Source organism: Cynara cardunculus (assembly GCF_001531365.2).
Source record: "Cynara cardunculus var. scolymus isolate 2C chromosome LG 2, CcrdV1, whole genome shotgun sequence".
NCBI lineage: Eukaryota > Viridiplantae > Streptophyta > Magnoliopsida > Asterales > Asteraceae > Cynara > Cynara cardunculus.
In genome coordinates this window covers 70181607-70202571 of record NC_037529.1, presented here as the reverse complement: position 1 = coordinate 70202571, position 20965 = coordinate 70181607, and the positions used below count along the sequence as shown (strand labels likewise).

Below are 20965 nucleotides of genomic sequence, written 5' to 3'. Positions count from 1 at the left end.
ATTATAAAAAAACAATTATTGATGTATTATACGTAACTGTAATATTTGAATATAACAAAATGTACTTTAGGTTCAAATCTAAATATTCAAATTCAACTGGTGGTTGAGAGAAGGCAAAGGGTCACTATAGATCTTACTGTCTCAATAATTTTTTACAAATTTCAAGTATAAAACACGATTTTATTTATTTGTCTTTAATATGGAGTCCTGTGTCGGTATTGATGGATACCCTCTTGTGAGACACTTTCGAAAAAACCAAATTTGCGCTCAAAAAGAGCTGTCTAAAGTTGTTATCTTGGTGAATCGAGAAAATTATATAAAAACATAAACTAATATATTTATCTGAGAGCATCTCCAACACGTATACTATATATATTTTTTTCTTTCAAAATTTGGAGATTTCTACATTTTCTCTCTTTTTCTTCTGTATTTTAGGGCATAGGGTATAGTTTAATATAACTGTTGGAGCAAAAAATTTCCAAATCGTTAAATTATATAAAATAGCATAGTTGTAGGAGATGCTCTTGTGATACAGAGTGCGATTTTGGGTCGATGAATTTTACTTGATGAGACCGTTTCAGCTATACCATAATTTTTTGCATAGTTGATTTCGATACAACCGAATAGGCAGGTACGGTTATCAAAAGCTGTTATAACGGTGAATCTTGATTTTTGGTCTATTACAAACCTTTTCAAATGATATAAAATATGCATCTAATTGACTTTGACCTGACGTTAAAATGCAACTCGAAAGTTACTGTCACACATAATCTCAAAAGCGAAACTGTATCCGTAATCTGACTATTTTATTTGCTAGCCCTTTAAATAATGCCCACTTTGTATTTGATTGAACTAATTTTGAATCTGATTACCTGATGATGATGACTGATGACGTTATTTAATAATATCAGAAAACGACTTGACAAATTAATTACCAAATAAGCCCTCCCACTTTATAATTGAATTTTTGTCCTAACTTTTAAGATGTCAAAGAGATATGGCTTAAGATTCAAAACATTTGGTCAATTAAATCGTAATTCAACTTTTTGGCCTAAATTTTTGACCTTTTGCTCTTAGTTCTCATTTTAATGGTGATGTTTGAAGGGCATTTTGGTAATTATACAATCAACTTTTACCTAGCGAGGGTTGACCGCATGATGATGGGTCCATGACTCCATGGTCCCATTTTCAGTCATAGCCATCGCCCTATCTACTTAACCATCAAGTTGGATCACCAAGATAGATTATCATATTTTATAAACTACAAATTTGGTCCATATGGTTTGTCAAAAATAACATTTTTGGTCACTATAGTTTTGAAATTACAAAATTACCACTATAATAAAAAGAATGTCAAAAGTTGGTTCCTCCCTTCTAACAATCGTAAAAAAATTCCTTTAAATGAGAGGCATTTTTGTCCTTTTACCCATTTTGTTTTGTCTTTCACGCTATAAAAATAGGTTTTTATGATTTCGGTTTTGTAGTTTTTGATTGGATAAAGACAAAAAAATCAATAAAAGAACGAAAATACCCCTTATTTAACGGAATCTTTTAGTGGTCGTTAAAAAATTTTGTTAAATGATAAGCATTTTCGTCCTTTTATCGATTTGTTGTCTTTTACTCGATCAAAATCGCTTTTATGATTTTGGTTATATAGTATTTGATGGAATAAAAGACAAAAAAATCGATAAAAGAATGAAAATGTTCTTCAATTAACATAATCTTTTAACGGCCGTTAGAGGAACGGATCAAACCAGATGTTTTGCAGAACACGATGATCATTTTGTAATTTCGAAATTACAGGAAGAAAAATGTTATTTACATTAAACCAAAGGGACCGATTTGTAGTTTACTCTATTTCATATAAACGAGGGGAAACTAACACCACCCCTCTAGGTCCGTCTATGTTTTGGTGGACTAAAATCTTACCTGGTAAGTAAACGATCAATGTTTAATTTTACCAGCAAATACATATCCGTAAGTGTTTGGTAAACGACCCTTAAGTTTTAAAGAATTATCGGATTTGTAAAAGAAGATGACTATATTTATCTTTTTATCGACAAGAATCGTAAACATTAGATACTTCTTCTATAAAAATTTGATCGTCATGTGATTATATTGGGTCGAAACCACCGGTCCTCAGTTTGCAAGATCGGGATTTGTTCGGACTTTTTTTCCAGACCGTTTTAAACCAAATTATTGATTAGAAAGGATATTTTTAGACCAGTTTTGATCTTTTTACAAAGTATATCTTGAACGTATAACTCAGTTGACAAATGGGTAGAACGACTTTAATCAAATACACAATATATTTAAACATGAACACTGCGGAAAACAGTCTTTGAACCCACCAATGGCTCTGAAATACCTCTTCACACGTGGTTTTCAAGGTACGGATCGGTGTGAAGCTGGTTAAGATTATCGGTAATCAACTTTTTGTTTAAATCACGTGATTTATAAAAAACTATTTTACTTTTTAAGTATATAAAAAAACAATAATAATATCAAGTTGTAAAAAAGTAAAAGCTGAAAATAACAATTCAAAAAATAGAAGTTTATGAGTTGGGACCGTGACGTGTCAGCTCTCAATATCAAAGTGGAGAAAATTGAAAGTCTGCTCTGCCCTGCTATCTGTGGTGAATACATCATATATATACACACACATATATATATGTGTGTGTGTGTGTATGCGAAAAAAGGATATTGGTTTAGAGCAGTTGACGAAATTGTAAATGAAAGCACGGCCGGTGGTGGTGGTGGTGATGGCGCGCGGCTGCAGAAGCAACAGGATTTGTGCGATGACGTCGTGGTTGTGGTTGTGGTTGTGCTTGATAATGATGACCGCCATAGTTCGAGCTCAAAACACCACCGATCCAGCTGAAGGTATTCATCTCTCTCTCTCTCTCTCTCTGTTTATGATTTCGTTCTTCCCTGCGAAATTAATCGATGATCTATGGATTTCCATGGCTGTCAATCGTTTCAATCTCTATCTAGAAGTATGAGATTTGTTGTTGAGTAAGACTTCGATTCAAATCTACATATTCGTTTATGATATTAAAATTTTGGACTTCGATTTGGTATAAAAATCAAAATCAAAATCAAATGTTCAGTTTGTTTCTTAAAACAGCATTGAGCATGAATTTTAGTTGAATACGGATAGTTTTCAATCTTCTTCGTGTACATGAATTTTGCTTGGTCTGGTTTATTCCAGTTCCAGTAATCCAGTCGGTTGAAACTTCTGCAATCTTCTTCGTATACATGGATAGCATTGAGTATGAATGTTTAGTTGAACCTAATGTTTTCAAAGTTAAATCTCATGTTTATGTAACGATTAGTACAAACTTAACTTTGCAAACCAATACTTTCACAGTCTATCTTGGTTGTTTCTTAATACAAAATGTTAATCATAACAAATGAACTCTGATAATCTTATATAAGTATACAAATCATAAAAATGAACCTCCATCATTTATATAAATATCTCAATTAATTAATTTATACGGTTTGTATTAATAATTGGGTTTGCAAATGAAACCACCTCTTTTACTAAATTATAAATACTTACACAGTGGGAGGCAGGAGAAAATCCAAAAAAGTTTGGTTACCATATCTTTGAACGGTATGTATATATGTAATTGAAGTTGTTTATTATAATATATATATCGAACAAATTACTTACAAATTACTTATATTCACGTGTATATTTTTCATTTTTTTCAATGTTTCCCTTAATCTGACCCTATATATATATTAATAATTAAAATCTCAATTGTTACAGACAACGTCGAAAAAAAGTTTTATGGAAAATATCATTTGATTAATATCATCATATTTAACTTTACATTTTCTGATTTCATTCTTATTTATATTTGTAGTCATAAGAAAAAAAAAACTAGGAAAAATAATAATTCCCGGTTGTATATATAAAATTTGGTATATAATTAAAAGGAAGCATTTAAATGGTTATAACAAAGATTTTTATATTTTAAATATGTATTTTGTGGTTTATCGTAACTTACTGACGGGTGTCGAGTCCGGCAAATGATAGAGTTTTATAAAATAAGCCTATTATCTCTAAAACACACTTGTAATAGCGATAAGTAGGGTCGTCTCCTCAGGGACTCGGTGTTAACCGTAAGTCCAAGACGTAAACGCATGMAAATTCATTAATAAAACACTATATATATAAAAAAAAAAGGGAGGGGGGGGTTTGGAAGATTTATACATAGCCTAAATATGCAAATTAAATTGAGAACTTAAACAATAACGAATAAATTCTAGTGATGAGTATAACTAGTTCTTTATCAAATCATRTATCATTGACTTGTATAAAAACATTTTCTTAATAGATTTTAGACCGGCCGTGAGTGTCGACACGCGCCAAACACTCCGCTTGTCTTTATAATTAAACTAACACGAGAAGCTCGATAGATTAGTTCCTAATTGATTAAGTTGATTATAGTCACGGACGTAAAATTCAACCTACCAATCGCCTTACGCAATAAACAAGCATCAATCCTAACTAATGAACGGACGCCCGAACATTTAAGCTAGATTACACAGTCCTATAATGCAACCSAATRAACYTGATTGTCTATTRATGCACTATTTGCTACCAAGTGGAAATTAAGAACAATTACGGATTCCTAATCACAACTAGCAATTCAAATTTAGGCTAAAGGATTCAAGGGATCCTTCTCAAAACCAAAATCCCAAAAATGAAACGGTTCTGAACAAGAATTGTGCAAATAAAATTCAATTAAGGCTCAATGTTAAACAAGTCTCAACAAAGTTCAATGCAAACTAATTATAATCTATCACTAGAATCAGAAAATTAGCAACCCATAATTTTAATCCGAAACAGAAATTAAACTTAGGGATGGTAGAAAATTGTAGAGTATGAAGAACCTAAGTTGAGAAATCAAAATTCATTTCTAAAATCTGGAAATGGATTTCAGTTTGCTTACAACATCTTGATTCCTCCCTCTTGATTCTCCTACTTCTCCTCTCGATCGTTACCTGCTGTCCTCTTCTTCTTTTGCTKTYCAATAGAACAGCTTGCTGCTACCTCGATGACAGCCCCTTTCGATCCCTTTCTWCAATTGACAGCCCCTCTCGATCCCTCGATKTCCCTCTCGACCGACTGCCCTCTCGGCTTTTGTTTGCTGCTCTTGATTTCTCTCGCGACAGCCCCCTTTTCTGCTCTCGGCCTCTCTCRATCCTCTTCTCTCGATTTACAGCTGCTCCATTTACAGCCCCATTCGACCGCCCCCTTTCTCTCTCAATCGGCAGCCCCTTTATCGCCTCCTCGCTGCCTCTTCTCCGATTTTCTGCCCACGTTCGCTCCCGCTTCGAACCCTACGAACCAGCTCCCTCGAACCCACGTCTCTCTCTCTCGATTTCCTCTCGCTGTTGGTCGTGGGCAGCAGCCTTGGGCTGCTGCTGTTTCTTCTTCTTTTCTTTTCTTTTACACGACTTGGGCTGCTTGTGTTTGGGCCTGATTTTGGGCTGTTTGATGTTAATGATAAAAACCAAAACGCAACAATCAATTTTTTTTTTTTTTCCAACTTAAATGGTCACATAAGATTAAACATCATTTTAAATTAAAATAGATATTTTAAATATCTAATTGACATTAATCTCAAGGTAATTTGATGTAAAAATATATAAAATTTGCACTTATCACTTACACGTAGGGTAGATATTGGTATCATTTGTCATTCCAAATATAAATGAAATAGACAAAATGAATGCTTGATTTATTATTCATGGGTGTTTGGGATTTTGTTTATTTGAAATAACTTATATTTTTCTACAAAAGTGTTATTCAATTTATTATAAGTTAGAATTGTTTAACTTCTTTAAAAACTTATTATTACCGGTTTGACACCGGTATAAATTGTTTATCCAAACACACAAAAGTATTTATTACCGATATCACACCGGAATAAGTCAATAATTTATTTTTATAAACAATTTTAAACACCCCGTACTATGCTAATATTTATGTGTTTGTTTGAAGAATCTTTATCAATTAAATTGAAAACATATGGTCCATTTAAATTTATTTGGGTTAATATTCATATTCGTAAAATTTTTATTTGATTAATTAATAATTCGATGGTATAATTTCATATACGACGATTAATGGAACTCTTTAATGATAGGATCATAATTAATGACAAAATCTTTGTTGGTGCGGAGGAGTGGTAACATGAGGGGGCCTTTTTCATAATCAATATGAAATAGAGGGTCAAATTTGACAATCTTGAAACAAATACCCATCGACTCTTTGCTCTTTACCGTTATAACCCTGTATATGTAAGTGAATTACTATGCTAGTCCCTATTGTATGCTCAAGTTTTGAATTTTGTCTCTAAAATAAACTATCTATATTGATGGTCCATAACTCTTATGTTAAAAACATTTTAAGTAAGGTTAATGAGAGATAGCTGTATATTATTATTTTTTCATTAGAATAAATAGCATTTTTGTTGTAAAAATAATAATTATGTTTTAAAAGTTAAAATATTAAGATACATTATTAAATTGTATTATCAAATAATTATGAATAAATTATAACAATCAAATTGATATAATAATCAAAATATTATTTTATCAACTGTAGTTAAAAATATCTTTAATAAATAAATTTAAAAAATGTGACTTAAAATTAGTTTTAGAGTGAATTACAATTTTGATCCCTACAGTTTTTAAAAAAGACTGATTTGTCTCTGTTAGGAACCAAGAGTGCTATAAAATTAAAAAGTTAGGAACCATTTCTTTTAGGGACCAAATCCAGAAATTGAGCACTCCACAGGGACCACCAATGTAATTCAGTATATATTAGAGGTTTCTTTCCATAATCAATGAAGAACCCGTTCAACAGGAGTAGTTGTAGGATGATTATGATGTTGATGAACTAAAAGAAAACTGGTATTGCAGCGCGAGTTGTAAATGCATTGTTCAGCAGTTGGGGGATATCAGAAGATTCAGTAACACAGATGGGATGGAACATAAGCGGAGAACTATGCAGCGGCGCCGCCGTGGACTCTACCGACTTCGATAGCGGTACTTACAATCCCGGCATCAAATGCAACTGTAATTTTCCCAATTCTACTTGCCACGTTACCCGACTGTAAGTGCCTCTTGTTTATCTATTTGGCCACTTCAATTGTTACTTAATTACATGTACTTTATTCATCTTGACAATTGTTCTTGATATATATCAAACCATCAGAAAAGTTTATGCTATGGACGCTGTGGGCCCGATCCCAGAAGGACTCTGGACTTTGATTTACCTTACCAATCTGTATGTAACTTTCTTGAAAGATTGTATTTCTTTTCTGTTTGGTTTTCATTAAATGCAACTTCTTTTGTTCCCCTGAACTACTATTCTCACTGAAGATATCATCTGGTTCTTTTGGGGGAAATATCTCTTCTCTTTGAATGATGCAAAATAATTTACCAAATTAGTACGAAACTAGATCAAGAAAGTCATTGAGCATATCTCATTTTGATGTATTCATGGTATAATGATGGATGGAATTTAAGGTAAATAATAAGAAAAACGTCGAGTTGGTTGTTTAATTATCATAATTGACTGTTGCAAACTAACCATTGTATTTTAGAAAGTGGGAGAAAAGTATGCGTCCTAGATTAGTAGATTGAGTGAATTTAGATGGTTTCCAATGGTTTTTTCACAATGGAACTGCAAGTATGATAGTTCGAATAGCTCACCTTGGGATATTTTATTTCTACATTTTAACAAATACAATGGTTAGTTGTATACAAATAATATGGTTAGAAAACCTATTCATCATTACATGTCCGAACTTCTTGGAGGGATTCTTACTATTTCAGTAACTACAGGAAGTTATAACCTACAATTATCTATCTGTAAGCATACACCTAAGAACTAGTTTTCATGAATACATATGCTTCATGCTTGCATTCTGCTAAATAATCAAGTGTTTGCAGCAAAGTGGACCAGAACTACTTGACAGGTTCCTTGTCACCTTCCATTGGTAATTTAATTCGGATGCAGTACATGTAAGCCGTTCTTTTTGATATTTTAAATTTGGTGTCATTTTCAACCTCTACATATTTGAGAATACATCGGAGATTTATGACGACGAATTTCAAATGTTCTATAGGACTTTCGGCATCAATGCGTTATCAGGGGAGGTTCCACCTGAGTTAGGGCGGCTTACTGACCTTAGATCGCTGTATATTTTTCTGACTTTTGGCTATCTTTCCATCGTGAAGCAATAATTTCTTCTACTCTTTGGTTCTTTGTTGATTGAAGATTTATTTTCTGTAACTCTTTTATGTGGCAGGGGACTTGGCACAAACAATTTCAGCGGTTCATTACCATCTGAACTTGGAAATTTGCGAAGATTAGAACAACTGTAAGAACATTCATGATTTTAATCGTTTATATATTTCTCTAATTAAATTGCTTAGTTCTTGGATAAGTTCTGTTGCTGTTGGAGAATGAATTCAGCTGTTTGCTTATACTCGATGTGTCCGTAGGTTACCTTGAGGATTTCTCACTTTCGAGGAAATGAAATCTTTACTTGTATCTGCATCTAAAATGAAGTCAAGAGTTTCTCTATTGATTTGTTTGAATGTTAATTAATATTGAGGAAGTATGTGTTAACACCATATGAACTGAACACTTGATGACAAAGAGGTTGTTGGTTTCTTTTCCATTAAGTCCTGTATGGATAAAGATATCTGTGTGGACTAATCTGTCTATATAGATTGAGAAGAGTTTTGTTAGCAGGTTATTTTTTATAAATGGGAGGAACATGTTTTTTAATTGGGAAGGTAGGTTTCTAAAAAACTTCACACTCTGCATAAAGCTCCCTCCTATATATGTGGGCTACATTATGTAACAACCAACATGTTTTCTTTGAGCATAGGTGCCACTTCCATTTGCTTATTAGTACTCTTTTAGATTTGAACTAACTTATGGGGCTTTCAACTTTTGTTGTTTAGTGATCTTCATACCCTCTTCAATTTATCTTTCATTACTATTGTACACACTATTATTAGTTCTAACAAAATGTCAATAGCAGAGGGACAAATCATTTTCCGGGGTGTGAGTATTAGAGAGATATCCCATCAAGATGGAATCAAGTGATATGGGAGTTACAAAATCAAGCTACAATAACATGATATGGGAGTTATTATATTAATTGGATAGGTATTGTTGCATAGATTAAGAGTTTCATACTTGTATAAATACCTTTGTAACTCGTCTTGTAAAGTCACTTCTCAATATACAAACATATTGTTTCATGTAAGATACAAACATATTGTTTCCTAGTGAGTGCAAGTATTTAGGATGAAACAACATATGAAGTTCTTTCGTTGATGTACCTTTTGTTGTGCATATCTGTAGATAATACCAGTGATCAAATAATATTGTACCATATTCATATGTGTTCATTTCGTAGTTACATTGATAGCGCTGGAGTTGGTGATCAAATACCTGCAACATTTGCTAATTTACGCAACATGCTCACAGTGTAAGAGCTCTTATTTTTAATGAATGTTTCAATGTAGTACGTCATCCTCCATCCCTTGAAAATTGTCACAATTTATTTTTGAGATGTCAGATAATATGTTTTTCATAATTTGCATCGTTTATTATGGAAAGTAACTCTTCACTTTTCAGATGGGCTTCTGACAATGAATTCACAGGGAGAATACCCGACTTCATTGGGAATTGGTCACGGTTACAAACATTGTAAGTGAGCATTTAGGATCCCACCTCCCCATGCCCTTTCCACAAAGACAGGCCTAGAAATTTTTTCAAGTGGTGACACCATTTGACTATAAGAAATAAATATATGTATATTTTTCACAAAATCATCATTAGTTTGTTGGTTAGTTCATTGCTTTTCATAAGTGAGGTACTGGGTTCAAGTCTTTTATTGCAAATTCTTTTCAAAAACATAATAAATCTGAAACTAAGAGCTAAAAACTAAGAAAATGAGACTAATAAGATTCGAACTCGGGTTTGGGGTGGAAGAAAAACCTTGCAAACCGTGACACTTTTCACACGAGCAGGCCTGTATTCTTTTACATTACGACTGAGGAACGAAATGGTGGACCTTGCGACCGTGTCTAATTTACACCGTCCCTGCCTTTCCATTTCTGCCAGTTACAACCAATCTTATTTACACGCTTTCAACTAGGAACCTTTTCAATATAAGCTATGTTTGATGTTCCTATAGGAGGCTTGAGGGGAACTCTTTTGAAGGTTCAATACCACCCACATTTTCTAATCTGACCTCCTTGCAGGAGCTGTAAGTCTTTGTTTCCTAAACATTCATTATTATACTTTGCAAGTTGTTATATTTTGATCTTGTAATTTGAAGATGCTAAAATCTAGCTGCCCTGTTTCTATTATGTTACAGGAGGATAAGTGGTTTATCTAATGGAACTCTGGATTTTATAAGGGATTTGAAGTCCCTTAGTACTCTGTGAGCAAATATTTCGATCTTTCTTATGTTACTTCGACTTCCTTCTTAGCTCCCTTTCTTATCCTGAAGAGGAAATATAACGAGATGCATCTCTTGCAGAGTTTTGAGGAATAACAGATTTTCGGGCTCTATTCCAACCAACATTGGAGAATATCAAAATTTGACACTACTGTGAGTAATCTGCAGGGACTGTAGTATCTGAATAAATCGTTTACTACCATAACATGGCTAGTGTGGTAGACTAGGGGTTGTTTGGTTGGTTTTCCATTAAGTCTTGTATGGATAAAGCTGTTTGTGTGGATTAATCTGTATGTATGGATTGAGAAGTTTTTGTTTGGAAGGGTATACTCATAGATGGAGGGAGCGTGTTTTTTAATTGGGAGAGACAGAATTGGAAAAAAAAACTTGGCTTTCTACATAAAGCTCCTCCTAGAAGCTTACCGAATAAGTCACTTCCTATACAATAAGGCCGCTACCAACAATCATGTATAGCTGACCGAATAAGCTACGAGTCCGGTTAAGCTCATTTAGCTGCAACAAACAGGCCCTAGGACTTCCATAAGATGAGCAGTCTTCAACATGAATGCTAACTATTCAAGAAAAGCTCTCCGATGTTACTTTCTATTGCTATTGCCAGATTTATTATGACCCCATTTCGTCTACTAACTTAGGTGTCTTTTCTTAGGGATTTGAGTTTCAACAGATTGACTGGGCAGATTCCAAGAGAATTGTTCAACATGAGCCAGATCTCTTTCTTGTAATACTCATATTCTTCTACTATGATAGTATTTTGCATGCAATTTGGACAATAAACGATTGGTGCTGGGTCTTGGCACCTTTTTAACATCCCTTGCTGAATTTAGATGTCATCATTCTCAGGTTTCTTGGAAACAACAGTTTAAACGGTACACTTCCTGCTGTAAAGAGCACCACACTCAGAAATATGTAAGTGAATTCTGTTATGGTGTTTTTGCTCGTTATTTGGTCAAACTTCAAGCCTTCTCCAGCCTTGTGCTTATCCAATTAAAAGCATGATCTCTTGCAATAATTGAATTGCCTTTCTGCTTATGTACTTTGTTGTTGGAATCCTACATTGGCTAGACTTAGACCATTTCTTCTGTATATATGTTGGAACCTCCCTTTCTCCTCAAGGCTTTTTGGAGAGTGATATGGGTTTCCACATAAGTGCAAGGGTTAAGATATGCATCAGTTTGGGCATTTAGTCACGTCTAACAAATATCCAATGTGACTCTGATATGCATGGCTGAATTTAGGGTTTCGTATTTGTAAAATTGATTGTAGCCTAGTTAATTAAGAGAAAGTGATTTCTTTTCCTAACTTATGTACAATTTTCTTCATGCAGTGATGTGTCATACAATGAACTATCTGGGACACTTCCTTCTTGGGTCAATGAGCAAAATTTACAACTGTATGTTCATGATTTTGGTTACTACTTTCGGTTCCGATCTGTACCTCGTCGTTTAAGGAGTAGTTCGTCACAGGCTTTGAAATCTGATTTCTATAAAAAAAGTGAGAAACTTATGTTAATTTTTGCACAAGTGGAGCTAATATTGTGTTTCTATCGTGTGTATGTGTAGTAACTTACTTGTGAACAACTTCACTTTAGAAGGTTCAGGAAGCAGGTAATCATCTCTTCCTACGGGTAGTATTTAATTTCATATTACGAAATATGCTTTATATTTCTGTAAATCGTTGGTAAGTACTAATGCCTATTCTAATTAAATTGCAATGTCTTCTGTCTCCAGTGGTTTGCCTTCAGGATTAGACTGTCTCCAAAGAAATTTCCCTTGTAATCGTGAGTCACCAAGATGTAAGCAATAACATCAAGGATCTCTGTTATTATAACCCTTACAATTTTGGCACCAAACCATATTTATCGTCCCACTTCTAAGTAAATTTTGCCAGACCGATGAGGATATCCATAGCGGGTTGGATATCCAGGTTAATAAAAAATGATATATATTGATACTTCTTCGATGGTTCAAGAAAATTACATTCTCTTAGTGTGTGTGTGTATATATATATATATATATATATGACCTTATATAGGGACATGCACTTGGACATGTTTCAATGCCTTTAGCTCTTGGGTTGTATATTACGAGTGGCCCAGGCAAGTTCTTACCAGGTGTCACTTATGTTACCTTGAGGAGGATAAGGACCGAGAATCTTACCCAGTAAGTGAAGAAGAAGACACTTGCCAGGTAAGGTAGGTGAGGATGGTGACTCCTGTTGGTAAGCGCTTACCCGGTAAGCCTATGGTAATCGGCCCCTAAGTTCTTTCCAAAGCAAGATTCTAAACCAGGGAAATCATAACTTACAAATTGGTGCACATCACTCTTGCTGTTATTAATGATTATTATCATGAACATGATTTGTGGAATACCTAATTCATGTTGGTTTACAGATAGTGACTTTGGAATCAATTGCGGCGGTCCTCCAATTACGTCATCTAGTCAACTAAATCATGAGCAAGACAATGAAGTTCTTGGACCAGCTACATACTATCTCACTTCTGAAAGGAGGTGGGGTGTCAGCAATGTTGGACAAAGAATGAACCCAGTATATACAGCCTCTTCTTCACGCCAATTCACAAACACATTAGATTCAGAGTTGTTCCAGACAGCAAGACTCTCTGCTGGATCATTAAGATACTATGGTTTAGGGCTAGAGAACGGTAACTACACTGTGAACCTACGGTTTGCAGAACTACAGATAGAAAATGGTCCCACTTGGAGGAGTCTTGGAAGGCGGGTCTTTGACATTTATCTACAGGTTTGTGCTAGGCTTTTGGGAAGTAGTTGCCTTCACATATATACCATCCTTATTTGTCCATACCTTTTGTTAACAATGATTATAAATATTCTTAACCAATGAAGTGTGTGTCCTCTTCCTTCCAGAAAGAGGTACACCTTTATTAGTAAGGTCAATCGGTGGTTGGATTCTCGTCATTTTGGCTAAGAGGATTCCTAGTAGGATTCTTTCCCACACCATTAATAAGGTCAATTTGTCCGCATGTCATCTTGGCTAATCTCTAATTCTCTTAACGACCTCCTGTTGGTACAAGTCTCCTCTTCTCAATGGGGCCTACTCTACATTGGAGATGACTGAACCACCTCAAAGAGGTGTTTCGAGAGCAATTTATTGTTGTTAGAATATGTGGAACCCCCATATCACTCTTCAAAAGAGCCCTTGAGGAGGAAGGGGAGGTTCCAACATATGTATACTGGAGAAATGGTCCAAGTCTAGCCGATGCGCGATTCCAACACGCTCCCCTCCCTCCAACGGAGGCTAGATGGACAGATCTTGTCCGAGAGTGTCAAGAGGGAGTTAGCTAGGGTGTCCAGTCCCTTGAGTGGCAGACTTTGGCTTTGATACCATGTGAGAGTATGTGAAAGCCCTATATTACTCTCCACAAGAGCCCTTGAGGAGGAAGGGGAGGTTCCAACATGTATATAGGAGAAATGGTCCAAGTCTAGCCAATTTGGGACTCCAACACACCCCCTCCAACAGAGGCTAGATGGATAGAGATTGTCTCAGAGCGTCAAGAGGGGCTAGGCAGAGTGTCGGGTCCCTTGGGTGACAGACCTTGACTTTAATACCATGTGAAAATATGTGGCACCCCCATATCACTCTCCAAAAGAGCCTTTGACGAGGAAGGGGAGGTTCCAAGGTATATACCAGATAATTAGTGCAAGTGTAGCCGACTTGGGACTCCAACACTTGTCAAATATTTCTAAAAAATTAAACATTACACCCTTTTCAAATACAGTGAGTTTGCTTTTTTCTTTTTTCACATCTGACCTTTCCATGGAAGCAACTCATGCCAAACTCTTTCTGAGTTCAAGTATAGGTAGTGTTTGCTATATTTCTATATGTTAGTTTCTCAAATTTTGTTTCTTCCAGGGAAACCTGGTGTTTCCAGATTTCGATATAAAAAGGGCAGCAGGGGGGGCCTCCTTTAGTCCCGTTTCTAGGCAAGAAACAGTTCAGGTTTCTAATAACTACCTTGAGATACATCTATTCTGGTCAGGAAAAGGGACTTGTTGCATACCTCAGCAAGGAGATTTTGGACCTCTTATCTCAGCAGTCAGTGCCACCCCAAGTAATATTTCTTCCTTAAATTTGGTTGCTTAACTTTGAGCTCTTGATATTTGACACTTATTTTTTTATTAGATTTCGTACCCAGCGTGAGTAACGCTCCACCTTCCACAAAGAAGAAGAATAGGACCGGCTTGATCGTAGGGATTTTGGTTCCGGTTGCAGTTGTAAGCTTTCTGTCATTATTAGCTCTGTATATTTTCCGTCAGCGAAGGAAAAGGAAGGACGCCACTGACAATTATGAAGGTAGGTTTTTTGGTTTTTCTTTATGATATAGATGAAAAATGGTTTCCATTGTTCTGGTTGCATTTTTTGTGCCGAAAGCACTTGTATTTTCCTTCTAGTTACCAAAGTAGTGTTGCACTTATCGAAGAGAATCTAAAGACACATATGCAAAAAACTAAATAGAAGTCTGGTCGTGACTTTGAAATAAAGTGTCGTAGATAAGTAAAAGACAGTGAATCTAAACAAGCTATTTTACATGCACAAGGGAATGGCTTAGTGTTGAAGTCCCACATCGGCGACTTTGACCATTTCTCCTGTATGTATGTGGGAATGTCCCTTTCTCCTCAAGGGCTCTTTTAGAGAGTAATATGAGGGTTCCACATATTGTCACACTTAGTGCATTGCCATGCCTACCAAAGTGATATGCCCATGTGAACTACATATAGATATTAGTAATCTATCTCTTTATTCATTAATGTATGCATAATATTGGGAGTGGTACTGCTCAACAACCAACTCAGGGTCTGGACTAGATTGGGTTTCCTAAAATAAAAGTAAGTTCAAACTGCCCTTTCTTGTCTTGTGATGATAATGCTTGTTCTTAGAACCTTAGGGGATATTTGGTTAGTTTTCCATTAAGTCCTGTATGGATAAAGTTGTTTGTGTGTATTAATCTGCCTGTAAAGATTTGGGAGGTTTATTTTTTTGGTGGGTTTTTTCATAGAGGAAAGGAGCATGTTTTCTAATTGGGAGGGACAAGTTTAGAAAAAACCTTGGCTTTCTGCATTAATCTCCTCCTACAAGCTTGCTTACTGAATAAGCCGCTTTCTATATCATTAAGCCACTACCAAACAGTCATACATAGCTGACTGAATACGTTGCGAGTCTCATTAAGGGTCTGTTTGTTAGCAGCTTAATGAGCTTAATGGAACTCAACTTATTCGGTCAACTATACATGATTAATTAGTAGTGGCTTAATGATATAGAAGTGGCTTATTCAGTAAGCTTCTAGGGAAAGCTTTATGCAGAAAGCCAAGTTTTTTCCAAACATGCCCTTTCAAATTAAAAAAAAAAACATGGTCCTTCTGTTTATGAAAAAGCGCTTCCAAACAAAAACATTTTCAATCTATACAGACAACTTTATCCACACAGGACTTAATGGAAAACCAACCAAACAGCCCAAGGCCTACTAAGCCGCTAACAAAGACCCTTACACGAGCCTGAACACAACCGGAAGACAAGGTTCGGAGCTCCAACTAAATAGTTCTGATTCACATTTTATTAATATGGCTACAATACAAGGTCATATGCATCTGTAGTTCTTGTCAGTGATTTGTATCACTAATATCATTTAAGTGTAATGGGATTAATTTGTTGACCAATGTAATCATGATAAATATCGAACAAGTAAGGAAGGTGCGGAGTGCACATTTGTTTGAGTTTATTTTGATTTAGGGGCGAAGCCTCTAAATGACGGGGGTCCGGGGGCAGCGCCCCCGGTGGCGGGGTCCAAGGGGCAAAGCCCCTGGCTGGGGTCGAGAAATTTTTTATTCGGGTAATATTGCTTTGTGAAAAATGCTTCTAAAATCCGAATTTGAAATTTTAAACCCGGTTTAAGGTTCAAAAACTACCTTTTTTTACAGTTTTTCGATTTTCATTTTTTTTTCCCGAATTGGTCATTTGATTAAGGAAGGTATCACAGATTCATAACGATTTGATTCTCTATTCGAAAACCACTGAAGTTTATCCGATTGAAATTTCGATTGTACCATCGAAATACTTCAATTTGAAAGTGTTACATCACTTTCGGTGGAATCCAAGCAATCGAAAACCAGATTTTCTAACAGTTCAAAATCCCTTAGGCAACATGCCTACATCCATCTGTGAACATAGTTGCATGCTTTTTCTGCAGTTTTCGTTTCATGTCTAGTCACTGCCATTATTCGACTCTTGCAAGTGGTTTGAGGAAACCCCATCATTAAAAGATCTCAACCTTTTTTGGAAGGGTGCCCTAGGCTATGCATAGACTAATCCCGGCAAATTGTGACTGCAAGAAATCAGCCCTGATAAACTCAGTGGCCACAATTGATTGTCGTTTGTTTTGATTAAGATCTCAACCTTCATTTAACCTGATTTGCAGAGTTCTTGGGAATTGATGCCAGACCATATACCTTTGGTTATGGAGACCTGAGAGACGCAACGGATGATTTTAGTCCTGAAAATAAGCTTGGCGAGGGAGGTTTTGGTCCTGTTTACAAGGTAGTTTATACTTTTGATCAAGAATCAATTTTGCTTCTTAAGGTCAAACTAGACCATGATTAGCTGATATCCCAAAAAGTTTGTCCCTTAAAAATTAAAATCTTTTTAATAATAAACAGGGAACGCTCAATGATGGGAGAGTAATAGCTGTTAAACAACTTTCTGTAGCCTCCCACCAGGGCAAGAGTCAATTTATTGCTGAAATTGCAACAATATCTGCTGTCCAACATCGAAATCTTGTGAAATTGTATGGATGTTGCATTGATGGGGAGAAACGACTTCTTGTTTACGAGTATCTCGAGAACAAGAGTCTTGATCAAGCATTATTTGGTAAGGAGCAACATATTGCGTTTGTAAGTACACTTTTAGACATGAACTGTAGCATATGAACCATAAGGGTTGTGGCGTAGTGGTTGAGATCCTGGTGGATGTGGTGGAATATCCATCTCCCCAGGGTTCAATTCAAGGCGTACACAACAGTTGTGGCCATTGAGTTTATCAGGCCGTTTCTTGAGGTCACAATTTGTCGGGGTTAGTCCAGGCATAGCCTGGGGCACCCTTCCAAAAAACTGTAGCGTATGATGCTAAAATCCTATATTTGGGGTATGTGATGCAGGAAGTAACAACCTGTCTCTTAATTGGTCCACACGTTTTGAAATATGCATGGGGATAGCACGAGGTCTTTCATATTTGCACGAAGAATCCCGCATACGGATTGTACACCGAGACGTGAAAGCTAGCAATGTTCTACTTGATTCTGATCTGAACCCCAAGATATCAGATTTTGGCCTGGCCAAACTTTATGATGACAAGAAAACACACATGAGTACTCGTGTTGCAGGCACAATGTAAGATCAATGTGTTATTTGTCTTATGAGCGTTTTGTTTGGTTAGTGTGCAAAAACATATAAGTTGACCTTCATTACAACAAAATTGGCTTTATAAGACCCTTAGAATGTCTAAGGGCCTGTCTGTTAGCAGCTTAATGGGACTCACAACTTATTTGGTCAACTATACATGACTGTTTGGTAGTGGCTTAATGATATAGAAAGTGGTTTACTCAGTAAGCTTCTAGGGGTAAGCTTTATGTAGATTGTCAAGTTTTTCCCATAGCTGCCATTCCCAATTGAAAAACATTCTCATTCCATCTATGAAAAAACCTCCCAAACAAAAACCTTCACAATCTATACAGACAGCTTTACCCATATAGGACATAATGAAAAACCAACCAAACAGTCCCTAAGCGTCCTAATAAAATACTTTATAGAACATAAGTGTATAGGACCAAACTATAAAGCATCTATCTAAAAGTGTTACAATAGGTTTATATGAAGTATTTTATTAGGACGCTTTTAGAATGAAGTGTCATATTAGCTATTTTTGTGGAACCCTTTTGAGAAGTGTCCTATAAACCCTTCTTTTTATAGGACACTTTCATGTCGTATAAAATAACTAATAGGATACTTTATTTTAAAAACGTCTTAAAATATTTGTTAAAACGCCTAAAAGCATCCTACAAACCTATTATAACATGTTTAGATAGGACTCTCTATTGGTTTGGTACTATAAACTTGGTCCTATAAAGTATTTTATTAGGACGTTTAGACATTTTAGGCGTACTATAAAACCAATTTTCTTGTAGTGCTTCTTGAACTTGTCCTCATTTTTGTAAATAATAAGTTGACACGTTTTTACTGGTTATTTATGTAGTGGGTATCTCGCACCGGAGTATGCAATGCGTGGACACCTTACAGAGAAGGCCGATGTGTTTGGCTTTGGAGTTGTCGCTCTAGAGATTATCAGTGGACGGCCTAATTCTGATTCAAGTTTAGAAGATGACAAAATATATCTTCTTGAATGGGTATGTTTTATCTTCTTCATGAATCCTTATCGATGATTTTGCTCACTATTGATGCATGCTGAAATCTGCAAAAATCGATTAATACATACAACACACTCTTAGCAAGCAAAAAGAATGATTTGTATGATGAATTAAAGAGTAAACAAGAAATGAAAACTTAACATGTGAAAGAAGACGAGGTTACATAATCTATGTTACCAGCAGTTATGGTCCAGTAGGAATATGACTAAAGGTCTGTTTGTTAGCAGATTAATGAGCTTAATGGGACTCCGCTTATTCGGTCAACTATACATGACTGTTTGGTTGTAGCTTAATGATATAGAAAGCAACCTATTCCGTAACCTTCTTAGAGGAGCTTTATGCAGAAAGTCAAGTTTTTTTCTAAAACATGATCTTCCCAGTTAAAAAAACATGCTCGTTTCATCTATGAAAAAACCTTCCCAGTCTATACAGACAGATTAATCCATACAAACAGTTTTGTCCATTTAGGACTTAATGGAAAAGCAACCAAGCATCCCCTAATACCCACTCCATCCCAAAATAAGTGTCTACATTACTATTTCAGTTTGTCCCAAAATAAGTATCTACTTTTTAAAAACAAATGTTTATTTTCCATTCTACCCTTAGTTATGAGGTGAAGAAAATTTCTCTCTATATAATTAAGGGTAAAATTGACATTTTGTTACTAAAAAGTACAATGATTACACATTTATAAAACCGTGTGCCTTTTTCATTTGGACATTTATTTTGGGACGGATGTAGCAACAAATGTAATATGAAAGTATCTTATTATTGTAATCTTTTCATAAGTTGTGTTTGTTTAGGATTCTTGTATCTTCAGGATTCGTCTTTCCATAAGTTTTGCATATTTAGGTCTCGTTTAGCTTGTAGGATTAGATAGAATTTGGAGGGATTTGGAATTCAATTCAATTCCAATCCCATGTTTAGTTTGAAGGTAAGATTTGAAATCCGACAAACATGGGATTTAGAAATCCCATGGGGGATGTTATTTTGCGGGATTTCATAGGATTTGTGTGTAATAAGAGCATCTCCAACAGCTGTGCTAAAATTGAGATTTTGGAGATTTAATGTCTATTTTTTCTCCAATAGTTATGCTATAACATATGCTAAAGTGGAGAAAAAAACAGAGGGGGTAGAAATCTTCAAATTTGCAGAAATCTCTAAAACTTTATATTTAAAAGAGATAAGTAATATTTTATTAAATGTATTGAATATTTTAACAATATAGTTAATGATATAATTGTTAAAATAAAGTAGTTGTTCATGTAATAGTTTTCTAAAGATTTTAACTTTTGATATTCTATTTCAACTCCATTTTAGGCATGGAACCTGCACGAAGCTAATAGGGAAATCGAGTTGGTAGATGAAGAATTGTCTGAATTTGATGAGAATGAAGTTAAACGAGGGATTAGCATCGCCCTTTTGTGCACCCAAACCTCACCAATGCAACGGCCATCGATGTCACGGGTCGTGGCAATGCTTTCAGGCGACATAGAAGCAAGCGGTGATATTACTAGGCCCGAGTACCTAACCGGTTGGAAGTTCGACGATGCTACCACATTTAAGGACGCTCTTCCAACCCCCGGTAGTGATATTGTGGGAAGTACAAGTACTAGTAACTCGATGGTTTCAGCACGATCACCGATTGATGCTTCTAGACCGATACTTCATGATATCATCGGAGAAGGTAGGTGATGGATGATCTTCGAGTCTTGTATTATTTTTGTTGTTAGAACACATTTTTGGGAGCGTAAAACCGCTACAAGTAAATATGAAGATGTACCTATCGATGGCTCATATTTAAACTACTCGATTTAGACTTCAATTTGTTTATTTGGAAGACGATGTATCATTGATGTAAGAGTGTGTATGTATCTTATAAAAAAAATCATTGTGATTGCAAGTAAAGATGGCCAAAATGGGCCTGACCCAACCCAGGATCAGCGTGGGACCGGGAGTCCAGGACTACTAAGGACCAGTA

The 20965-nt window shown here is 35.5% G+C and overlaps 1 protein-coding gene across 1 annotated transcript; it reads left to right on the top strand.

Annotated features, from left to right (window-relative positions):
- Positions 1-2701: 2701 nt before the first annotated feature.
- On the top strand, positions 2702-20770 carry LOC112507008 (probable LRR receptor-like serine/threonine-protein kinase At1g56140). Its single transcript, XM_025111386.1, has 24 exons — positions 2702-2883; positions 6946-7138; positions 7241-7312; positions 7981-8052; positions 8157-8228; positions 8340-8411; positions 9465-9536; positions 9686-9757; positions 10248-10319; positions 10431-10496; positions 10596-10667; positions 11182-11253; positions 11376-11441; positions 11860-11925; positions 12095-12139; positions 12263-12327; positions 12925-13292; positions 14424-14622; positions 14694-14864; positions 16984-17102; positions 17222-17432; positions 17719-17950; positions 18813-18963; positions 20305-20770. Exons 1-24 carry the CDS (start codon positions 2733-2735, stop codon positions 20677-20679), a joined length of 3126 nt encoding a protein of 1041 aa, XP_024967154.1. The 5' UTR covers positions 2702-2732; the 3' UTR covers positions 20680-20770.
- Positions 20771-20965: the final 195 nt, after the last annotated feature.